At 34.6% G+C, this 12,335-nt stretch overlaps 1 protein-coding gene across 9 annotated transcripts in view; it reads left to right on the top strand.

Moving 5' to 3' along the window:
• Positions 1-12,087, top strand: part of LOC101598792 (solute carrier family 22 member 22-like) — a 39,905-nt gene extending 27,818 nt beyond the window's left edge. For 5 of the 9 annotated variants that reach the window (XM_045144160.1, XM_045144159.1, XM_045144157.1 and 2 more), the window contains 3 exons: positions 5,309-5,414; positions 8,867-9,070; positions 11,503-12,087. In XM_045144160.1, the coding sequence (XP_045000095.1) occupies positions 5,309-5,414; positions 8,867-9,070; positions 11,503-11,572 (380 nt within the window). In that variant the 3' untranslated portion in view covers positions 11,573-12,087. Of the gene's footprint in view, positions 1-5,308; positions 5,415-8,866; positions 9,071-11,502 lie in introns of those variants that run through there. The other 4 variants (XM_045144161.1, XM_045144165.1, XM_045144164.1 and 1 more) reach the window with 4 other exon arrangements.
• The last annotated feature ends 248 nt before the right edge of the window (positions 12,088-12,335 follow it).

Here is a 12,335-nt window from a genome sequence, read left to right as displayed (position 1 = left end):
CCCCAGAAGCTGGACATGGAGCTATAGGATTTGAAGTTTGTTCTTTTGGGTTTTGGTCTTGATTTATCTAATTTTTCCTTTCAGTGTACTCTGTGACTATCTGTGCCCTGGGACCCCATTTTCTCAATATTCTCACCAAAATTTATTTAGTTTTTAAATATTACATGCGAATGTGCTCTTGTCCTCATATGTTCACCTGTGAGGGTAGAAAGCACTCCACTTCCTTGGACAAAGATGATTGTTAAATATCGCACTCAACTGCTCTTTTGCATACTCTTATTTGAGCTGGAGTCTCTTACTGATACCAAACTTGTTGCTTATATTAACCCCAGGTCATTCCCTGGTCTCTAATTCCTATTCCGGACAGGGATTACTAGGGCAGGTGGCCACATCCAGCTATTTAAGTGGGGTCTAGAGACACACACTAGGGACGTTTTAGTCCCCTAAGGCGCTCATGCTTGTGCAGAAAGCACACTTAACCACTGAGTTATCAATCCAGACAAATATTATTCATCTTGCTATGTGTGAAGCAATATCTGATTGGAATTTCAGTTTGAATTTCCCTGATGGTCTGAAATACCAACAGCATTTTCACATGGCTATTGATTTCTTTGCTTGTCTCCTTAGGTGAAACAGCTCTTCAGTGACTTCCCAAATTTGACTTATTTGGTTTTTTTCTATGCTACTTTAGAAAGTCCTCATGTCTTTTAACAATTACTTCCTGTCAGATAACATAGTGCACACATTTTTACTCCTGTTCCGTGGACTGCCTTTCTGCTCTGTTTATGTCACCCTTTTGGCTGACGATTAACTTTAGAATGATGTAATTCATCTTGTTCCCTGTGCTTGAATATTCAAAAAACTACTATTCAGATCAATGTCTTTGCTATGGTTTCTCTAAGTAGTTTTAATTTCAGATCTCTAAATAAGCTTATTGCACTCACTTTTGAGTGTAATGTGGGAGAGGAACCATTGTAAATTTCTGCTTGTGTATATATTATTTTCTGAACACCATTTATTAAAGGCTATCCATTATATATCATGTGTTCTTAACATTTTAGTCAAAAATCAAATGGAGTCACATAATTATACCAACTTATTTTTCTAACCCCAAATTCTATTCTGTTAGTCTATGTAATTTTTTTATGGTTGCCTAACAACATACTCTGTGACTAATGGAATTTTGTAAAATACTTTGAAGTCAGAAAATATAATGCTACCAGTAATATTGTACTTGCTCAAAATTGCATTGGTATTACTAGGCATAATGATTGCATGTTAAATTTTTTTCTATTTTATTGCAAAAGTTTAGTATTTTGGCAGAAATTTCTTTGGGTGTAGCCTTTTTTTTTTTTGAGGCAAGCTCAACAGATTGTCCTTTATTTATGAGAATGACAGCAAAAGGGAGTGACAGAGTGAGAGAGCAAGAAAGAGAGAGAGAGAGATTTGGCATGCCAGGGTCTGCAGTTACTGTAACCAAACTCCAGTTGCACGATCCACCTTGTGCGCATGTGCGACCATGCCTATGTGTCACCTTGTAGTCTGGCTTAGTAGGATCAGAAGGTCGAACATGGTTCCTTAGGCTTTGTAGGCACTTTAACTGTTAATCCTTCTCTCCAACCCTTGGTATGGCTCAGTTAACAGTATTATTTATTCTCAGTCATGAGCCCAGGGTATATTTTAATTTCTTTATATTGTTTTTATTTTATTAAACCAGTGTCTTATGGTTTTTAGTGAACAAATTTTTCACCTCCATGCTTTAATGTGCTCCAAAGTATCTCTTTTTTTAATGCTTTAGTGGATTATTCTTAATTTCCTATTGTGTAGCCCATTTGGTGTTCAGAAAGGTAAATGATTTTGCATGCTCCTTTTGCATTATGCAATCTTAATGAACTTATTTATATTTTCTAAATATACTTTTTATAAAAACCAATAATAATTCATCATATTATCTACATGCAAAATTATTCATCTTGTTCCATTTTGATTGTGATAGAAAATTTTGTTTTTCTCTTGACCAATTGCTCTATCTAGGCCTTCCAATAGGATTTTCTGTAGGAGTGCAAACACTGGATTTCCTTGTCTTGTACTGAATTTTAGAGAAAATATTTCCAGTCTATTATTCTTGACTATAATTTTGTCTGTGGTTTTTGTATGAATTAATTATGTTAACTTTATTTAACAAATACAATAATATGTATTTAATATGACACACATTTAATTTTCTATAATGCATAATCTTCAACTAAGATGACATATTTTCCTTTATATATTAACCTGTTATTTTGGCTGACCCAAGTCTCATCACTATACCAAATAAGCTTCAATTGATCTGGGTCAATGGTATTTAGTATAACTTGCTAGTATATTATTGAACATACTTTACATGAGTTTTCATTGTGGATATTGGCCAATAGTTTTCTTTGATTTGGTGTCAGGGTCATGTTGATCACATTAATCTCATAAGTTTGTATATGTTACTTTTCTTTACTTTATTTGGAAAAATTTACATTTGAAGCCATCTCATTTGGTTATTTCTTTGTTGGAAAGTTTTTGATGTGTACTAGAGCCATGTAACATGTTTTTCTGTCCCTTTTTATGTACACAAATTTAAGGTATCTTATAGACAACATATGATTGGATTAAAAAAATCCATTCAGCCACTCAAAATCTCAGATTGGTGATCTCAGTTCATTTACATTTAAATGATTAGTTATAGAATAAAGAATTATTAATTGTGTTTTGCCTTTTTTATAATTTTCTCAATCTTCTCTAGCCATCTTTCCTTGTTATTTCCCTTTTAAAGTCAGGTTTTATTTCTTTTCTCTTTCCTTTATATATTTATGGCTATGTTTTTTCTTTGGGGTTACTATGTAAATTGCACAAAATCTTTAATTATCGTGTTAACCTGTTTTAAGATAATAATTTAAATGACATATGAAAGATCTCAGATTTTACTTTCTTCTCACATACTTTATTTTACTGATACAAGAGGGGTAATTTTTCACTTGGTAAAATGTATTGTGACACATAGATATAACTTGTTAAATTTTGTTAATAGATCAAAAGCATTAATAAATTTTTCCACATATAATAATTCTAAATTCATCCCTGTTAGCAATCACAATAATTTTAATTGGGTTGTAAACATGAAACAGATGCCATAGATGATGATATAATGTAATAGACAATATGTTAACTGTGTTAGGGTTTTTTTGTGTGTATATGGGCTTTCATCTTAGATGGTTCAAGTGTACAATTCATTTGTTAATTACAAGTCATGAACCTCTTAGTATTTGACTTGTTAATGCACTTTATCCAATGCCAATCTTATAAGTTCTGATTTTTTTTCACTATATGCATTTTACATTTTCCTTGTTTTTGTTCTCCATCTATAGTGAGTTGAAACGTGTACTTCCTCCTACTCAAGATTACTATCTGTCTTATCCTCATTTGTCTAATGGTATACCAAACTATTGCAGAGCAGATGGTTTATAGATACCAAAGTATTCTACACTCTGGCTTTGTTTTATGTATGACTATGAGAATAGCTAAGTCTCTATCGGAGCTGTGATTTTTTCAGTGCCTAAAGTTCTAGTAGAAAAGACTTTCAGGCTTCTATTTTTTTGTGGATTCTTTTTTTCTACAAAAACATAATCCCAGTCTTCTGCTTTTTCTATTTTTTTTTAAATTTAATTTATTAGTTTTCATTTCAGTGAATACAGGCAGTTTGGTACCATTATTTAGGCTCATCTGTGATCTACCCCCTCCCAATAGACCCTCCTTGTTAATGAAAATGGGTCGTGCATTGTGGAGTTAGCCCCCACTTATTAGTATGATAAATGTCTCTGAAAATCATGACCCAACATGTAACTCTGACCTTCTTTCCGTCCCCTCTTCCGCAAGATTTCCCTGAGCCATGTTGGGTTCATTTTTGGTCTGCTTCAGTGTTGAGGTGTTGGGGGCCTCTGAGGCTTTGGCTCTTTGATTTGGTAGGAGTTGATTTTTCTCTGCGTTGATCTCCTTCCCCTTTGTGCTGGTATCTGGTTCACAGGAAAACATCACCCTTGCTTATTTCGCCAGTTGTCCTTAGTTTCAGTTGGGCCCCTTTTGAGGTATGTTGGGGCAGCTCTCTTCTTAGGATCTGCATCTATCTGGAAAAGAGAAGCAGATTCTCCAACGGAGAGTAAGTTAGCACCCAGAAAATTGAGATAACACTTACTTTTTTGATAGACAGTTTGATAGGTGTAGGCCCTCTTATACCCCGTGATTGATGGTAGCTTGATATTGTAGAGTGGGCTTGTGTTTGGGTATGGTTCTGACTTGTTTCCCAGCTCCAGCTAAGGGTCTAGTACCACTGAGTGGATCAGTTAGCCAAATCAAGAGCAATTGATTCCTCACCATGGCTGTGTACCACTATTGCACTTGTGTGGGCATCACATCCGGTTATTTGTTGCTAATTAGGTTAAACAATGTGTTGCTTGGACAGATCTTGGTCATTTCCCCCAGTCGCCTATGTAGCGCCTTCTGGCACTAGACACGCTGACTGTCTGGGGACTGACTCTCTCCTGGCTTCCAGCCATGTCATTCCATTTTACGTGTCAGCTGTGTATGGAGTCTTCAGCAATAGGGTCTTACCACTGGCCTTTGGTGGGTCATCAAGTACTCTGACAGAAGTCTGTCATTATTTTGGGAAACCTTGTAGGTTTCTCTGATCAAAAGCTCATTGTGGATGGTAGGCCCAAGCTGGAACTGGGGGTTACAGGTCAGTGTCCACTAAGAAAATGAGGGAAAAGATAACTAATATAGAAGAGGGTTTTTTTTGTTTATTTTAATTATTTACTTGACAGCAACAGAGAGAAAGAGGCAGAGAGAGAGAGAGACACAGAGAGACAATGGGCATGCCAGGGCCTCAAGCCACTGCAAACGAATTCCAGATGTGTGCACCCCCTTGTGCATCTGGCTAACGTGTGTCCTGGGGAATCGAGCCTTGAACCGGGGTCCTTAGGCTTCATAGGCAACTGCTTAACTGCTAACCCATCTCTCCAGCCCTGCTTTTTTTGTGTGTGTGTATTACCAATTCTGTGATTGTTTTCAGTTCTATGCTCAGAATGTTCTGAATTATATTGCCTATGTGGTAAATATCCAAAACAATGCCCATTTATTTCATTGGAACCTATATAAGCAAAGACTGATACCAGATAATAGCCTAGTGGCAAATATATAGAAAAATAAGAAAATACACGAATAAATAATTAAATGCATCTTGAAATAATTCTAATAAGTGTTTCTCAAATGTTGTTCACAGAACATAATATGCATCTTTTTATTTTTCTTGTGGGTAGAGCTTCCTTTGCAGCTCTCACTGTCACGTATATGGCTTTCACTAATGAACTGTCACCAACAATTATAAGGTAATTATAAGAAAAGAAACTGCTATGTTAAATATCACAAATATTTGTTGAATACTGCTGGAATGCTCTGGAATATTTAAATAAATATTACAGTTATCTTTTTTCATTGGTGGCACAGAACACCTGAGCATAAGCAGCTCATGGGAAGAAAGAGTTTATTTCTGGCTTACAGTTTTGAGAAGTATCAGTATGGCAAGGAAAGCATGACAGAGCAGGTGGACAGGGTATCACACACACCTTGTTAAATCAGCAGCATAGAGGGCACAGCAGGAGTGAGTTAGCTAGTAATGGCAAATAGGCCTGCTCCCAGTGACAGGCTTCCTCCAAAACTCCACCATTTTAGGATTGAGTACAAGGCTTAACCCCAAATATAATGAGGCTAAGTGGGACATTTCACATTCAAACCACCATGATGAATAAAATTAAATTATTTAAATGGAATTTTAATGAGCTTTCAGAAAATGAATGGCAACACATGGACATCACTTATGAGTTTCCTTTAGCAGATCAAAATGTTAGGTAGCATTTTCCCAACTCCATCTAGATTACTCTACTCAGAAAAGTCTATGGACTTAGAACAATAGCCTAACAACCTATTTCATCGACTCTTGAGGGCTTAGAGAATTTTTCTACAAACTATCATAGGTGCAACTTCATGATGATAATTTCATCTATAAAACAAAATGCTGACCAATAATAAACAGGAAAAATATAAGAGTTCTTACTAGTATGTACAGAACTATATTTTTAACTTGTGGATATTGTGGCTAAACATCATGTCTCAAGAAACAATCACTTGGTTTATATGCCAATGCCACACCCATCTTAGTATGATTTACTACTGAATTCTTTAGCTCTGAAGACAGAAAGTTTTAAAAATAATTCTGTCTTCTTCAATGGAGATTCTTAAATGTTTATATAATATAATGCCCAAATTTCAGACAACATGACAAAGAAAAGATAGACAATATTAATTTATCTTACTGAAAAGGAAGGCGTATTTAAACACTTGTTTGTTGATTTATTTTTCAAGTTTTTAAGTTTAGTTTTTGCTATTAGTGCTATACTATTTTAGTTACACATAGAAAATTCTATTAGTTACTGTATTCCTTATTTTTTTGAAGATTAAAAATATTATCAATAACCATTAGTAATTCTATATTCATATGATAGATAACTATTTTGAGGTAATATATTTTTATTCATTTTAGGCTATTCAACTGTTTTAGAGCAGAAGACACATCAAGCTTTTATTGACTTTAAAGGCCTTATGTAAATCCTTAGTATTATATAGGATATTGGTTAACTGTCAAAATATTCTGACAAGCTTCAAGCATTCAATTATATAAAAATAACTGACCTTTATGACTTTATCAAGGTATAATTAACATGTAAAAAGCTTCACATATTTAGTTAATGGAGATTGATGAGTTTGGGGGAAAGTATACATAAAAATAACCACCACCAGAACAAGGTTATACATGTGTTCACCATCTTTCTCTGTTTTCTGTGGCATTTTGTTATTCTTTGGAGCAAGAACTCTGAGCATTAGTTCAACATTTGTAGCATTTTTTTTTAATACTTACTTGAGAGAGAGGAAGAAAGAGAGAGAGAGAAGATAATGGTCATGCCAGGGTCTCCTGCCACTGTAAAAGAAGTCAGACACATGAGCCCCTTTGTGCATCTGGCTTTACATGGAAAGGAAAGGAACCTAGGCTGTCAGGCTTTGCAAGCAAGTGCCTTCAACCACTGAGCCATCTCTCCAGCCTCTGTGTAGCATTTATAAATATACCTTCTATCTATACTACTGTTAACTTTAGCCTCTATGTTGAACAGTAGGTCTGCAGAGTGTATTTACCATGTGTGGTTGAATTTTTGTCCCCACTGACCATTCCTTCCTTATTACTCACTCTCTCAGCCCTGTATGTGATACTGAGTGACTTTGTGATCTGGTCCACTTTCCTCAATCTTTTTGTGTCTCCATGTTATCACTTACAAAATTAAGCCATGAAACATTCCCACTGCTAATAATGAAACTTCAGTGGAAATCAGAGACTAAATTACTCATATGAGTAAAATGTCAACTTCATACAATTTTATGAATAAAAACCAGTTGTTAACACAATTTGGGCTATTCATTGGATTGAAGCAGTTCAGAATTTAATTTTTTCAAGTTCTATTTCTTATAATACATTTTTCTTTAAAACTCTAAATATCTAAAAATAAGAATTTCTGCCTTTGGATATTTAATGGGCTATATAATGCTTCTTCATAACTTTTCACGTTAAAATTTAATATGTCCATTCATGTATACTTTCTAGAATTGCCAGATTTAGTTGAAAGTGGAAGAACAGATAAAATATAAAATGAATAAGCCTGGTTTGTTGGCATACACCTTTAATACCAGCACTGAGGAAGCAGAGGTAGGAGGATCATTGTGAGCTCGAGGCTAGCCTGACACTACATAGTGAATTCCAGGTCTATCTGTGTGAGAGTGAGACCCCACTTCAAAAAACAAAAACAAAAAAGTAAGATGACTAATTAAATTTCAATTTCAATATACTTTCTTAGTAAGAGTTAACAAATAAAAATAAATATTGCATGATGATTGCAGACACTATAATACCATCACTTATCTCAAATTCAAATTTTTTTAACATTAACCTGGTAATCCCAATATTGGGTTATGTAACATTGGAACCTATGTGCATTGTTTCAATTTAGAGAAGCAAAGATAAAAATCATATATAGGTAGTATATTCTTCATAAAGATAAATGTGATTTTTATGTTGTTTTTAAATTTATTTGAGAGTGACAGACAGAGAGAGAAAGAGGGAGAGATTGAGAGAGAAAATGGGCACACCAGGGCCTCAGCCACTGCAAACAAACTCCAGACGCATGCGCCCCCTTGTACATCTGGCTAACGTGGGTCCTGGGGAGTCAAGCCTCGAACTGGGGCCCTTAGGATTCACAGGCAAGCGCTTAACCACTAAGCCATCCTTCCAGCCCTTTTATGTTTTTTCTACAATTGATGAGAACATCAGATAGTTATATCTAAAATGGAAGTAATGCTTTACATGGGGTCTAATGGAGTGTATTTAGTTGATGTGCATAGAATTAATGACATTTATGGAAATTAAAATAAAGTCTTTCAGGCTGGAGTGATGACTCAGTGTGTAAGGTGCTTGCCTGCAAATGCTAAGCACCTGGGGTTCAGTTCTTCAGGACGCATGTAAAACCAGATGCACAAGGTGACATGTTTGTTTACAGTCACTAGAGGCTCTGACGCACCCATACTCTATCTGCCTCTTGCCCTCTCTCTCTCTAAATAAATAAATAAAACATTAAAAATAATCTTTTGACTCTGAGAGGTCCACGAAAGCTAGAGTGAAAAATGGTGCATATGAGCTAGGATTAGAAGGACTGATTCCAACTTTTCTTTGTTTTTGAAGGTCCACCTTACAGAGCAGTTTTGGTTTTGCTCAGAAATTATCATCGATCTTCTCTGTTTTAACACTTAAAACTAGAGACTATTTTGTCCATCTTCCCATGATTCTTTGTGGGACTATTCCTATTGTAGCTCTAGTTTTCCTTTGCTATCTACCAGAGACTTTCAGTCATCCACTTTTGGATACGATCCAGGAAATGGAGCAAAGGTAAGCTCCTTTTGTACCCCTCCTGGGTGAAGGTAGCCTGTGGAAAGTTCACAATATGTACAGAAAAGTTAAGGCTATTATATTCACATTTCAAAAGGCAACATACGTACACCTGAGACTTCATTTGCAATATTTTATATTTATATTATGAATACATAATTTGTGTGCTTATGCACAATAATCACATATAATATATAAAAGTTTATAAATTCTGATTTACACAGGGTGCTTTTGGGTTCATTATTTCATGTAATATTGACCATGCATATATTCTGTTTATGTGAAAAAATTGAAGATTATTGGTAATAAAAGATTTTTATCTTTTCAACATAATAAGACAGTCTCTGTGAGAAAGTGGAACTGGACTCAAATAAGATTTCCTCAACTCTTACATTACTTTAATTAGTTTGAGTCATGTACTAAAAATTATCACTCTAATTGCTTAATCATATTTAATCTTTGCAGAATATCTGACACTTTTTTTATATGATGACAACTTATAAAGGATTATTTTGTCATTTCCATTCATCTCAAACTAAAAATAATTGCTTGTATAACAACTTCTAGAACATTATAAAACCTTTAAGATTTTCTAAAATAACATTATAATATATTTCAAAGTTTCAGTATAATATTTGGATATGTATATATTAGCATCAAAGTTTCATAGGTAATATTTTACAAAGAATTTTGTTTTACAAAACAGCTACTTTCTAAAATAAACAGTGATGATGAGGAGATGCTACTAAATACTCCTGAGATGCTGAAAGAGTGAATTAATGACTAACTGTCCTATGAACAGTGAGAAGGTACAGAAAATTATTGGGAGATTTCCTATCTAAATTCCCATTTTATCTTTAATAATACCTGAAAGATTTGCAGTATTGCTATGATCTTAGATGGAGAAAGTTACTAGGTATAATGTTAATTAATTAATTACTTAAGATGTTAATATTTTACATTTAAAAATTCAATTTAACATAGTTCTGTTGGACTTTGAAAAGCTGGAAGGAAGAATTTTCAGGCCACATGGGATTCTAAACAAGAGAATATTAATGGGAAGCAGTTATCCTGAAACTTCAGTTATAAAAGTAACTTAGAGAGCCAAGAGTTCAATGACCCTGAGTAATTAGCAGCACTAGCAGGATTTGATGAATTTTAAGGCAAACTCTGTCCTTGGTGTGGTGAAAATACTGAGCTGAATTATATACAACTAAGTCCACTTTGGCAAAGGATGATAATTTTGGCAGTGGCCATTGAAATTATTCTGATGAAAAAGATACCTTCCATTGCTACTTAAATTACTCATAACAGTGAACTAAGAAAAATGTAGTTTATGTGCTAAGTTTTTAAAATAATAGCCTCATGTTGTTAATATTAAAAACTTATATTCCACATATATGTTAAAAGTATATCTTTGAAAATGAATATATATATACATACATACATACATATATATATATATATTCCATTAAATATCCTGCAAAAATGTCATGTCTATCAATTCAATGTTGATCTTTCCTGCTTCTTATTAAGATAAAACAAATTAGTCTGGGAGAGACAAGCATACTTTTATCATGCCCAAGTATTGCCTATCAAGCTCATTTTATCTTTGTTATGTTTAACAGAAGAATAGTATATTTCTTTCCTATCCCATGTTCTCACTTAAAAAAAATGATTTTTGGTTTATTTTTATTTATTTATTTGAGAGCAACAGACAGAGAAAGAGGGAGAGATAGAGATAGAGAGAGAGAGAGAGAGAGAGAGAGAGAGAGAGAGAGAGAGAAAGAGAGATTGAGAATGGGTGTGCCAGGACTTCCAGCCACTGAAGATGAATTCCAGATGCATGCGCCCCCTTGTGCATCTGGCTAACATGGGTCCTGGGGAATCGAGCCTCGAACCAGGGTTCTTAGGCTTCACAGGCAAGTGCTTAACTACTAAGCCATCTCTCCAGCCCATGTTCTCACTTTTTAAATCTTGCAAGTGACTTCAGAAAAATGCTATGACTTTATGACTAGAAAGTAGCTTGATTGTGTCTCATCAAAACTGAGAAATAAGCCATTTGACCAGCCAGTTCTTGAGAAGAGGCTGTGTTTCAAATGTCACAATTATCTGTGTTTGTTGAAGACATATCCTTGTTGCATGGAAATAATACCTAATGACATGCTAAAAATAATATAGCATAAGAACAGGATTGGAAGAAGAAATTTTTTGATTAAAACTCCAAATATGCTTTTCCTAGGCAAGTAAATTGGTAAATTACAATACACCTCACAGGCTAAATTAAATTCAATGCTTCTTTATCATAATAAATGTTGAGAAGTACATGGATAAAGTCAAATACAGGACAAGGAAAACTTCAGTTTAAAAGTAATATTTTATAAGTCCATTTTTGTTACTAATTGGTATATGAATTGTTTTCTTGATTTCAGGGACAAGTTTAGGAACAAAAGACCTGGAGAAAAGCAAAGCAAAATTCTCTTGGAAACCACTGGCTGCTAGGGAGCCGAAATGTATCCACACAATGGAAAATCAAGCAATCAGGCATATTTTCACATAGTGTTTTATTCTTTTCTGTAAATGTTTAGACCTTGGTGGGCAGTCATTAACATAATCATTAGATAGGTGATTCATAAAAAAAATCTCAGTGAAGAAAACATGATATAAGAGACATATTCAGAGCTATAGGAGATGTACGTATCATTGTGTCCAAGATTTAGAGAACATTGAAGATGAGATGGGCAGAAAGAACATAGCCAAAAATGTAAAAATGAGGAGTGCTGCAATATGATGTCTTCCAGGCATCATGTGGATGTTGTATTCATGACCCCACACTGACGACTGATAACCTGTAAGTCATTGGACCCATCAACATTGCATCATGGATGACTAAATGGGACCCCAAAACACATCAAAGTAGAAAAGTAGAAGGACTAGTGGAAAGAATAGGAGGCTCAGGGGAAGGGGGCAAGCTGAAATAGATGGAGGGGCTTATGACCAAAATTCATTATTTACATGTCTGAAAATTCTCAATAAAAAGCTAAAAGAGAAAAAGCATTGCACACCATGTATACTTTTAATGTTAAAGCTTTTTTTGTAAATGGCATATGTGTGTGTTGAAGGGGATATAGGTAGGTTTGCATTTTGGTGGGCACAAGTATGTGTGAGGGTATACACATATGTGTTTGGTTGTATGTGGGTGTGGTCAGAGGATAACCTTAGTTTCATTCCTTCAATACAATGGACACCTTGTTGAGATAGCAGC

This window comes from Jaculus jaculus, chromosome 2, assembly GCF_020740685.1.
Source record: "Jaculus jaculus isolate mJacJac1 chromosome 2, mJacJac1.mat.Y.cur, whole genome shotgun sequence".
Classification (NCBI taxonomy): Eukaryota; Metazoa; Chordata; class Mammalia; order Rodentia; family Dipodidae; genus Jaculus; species Jaculus jaculus.
This window is presented reverse-complemented; position numbering and strand designations above follow the sequence as displayed.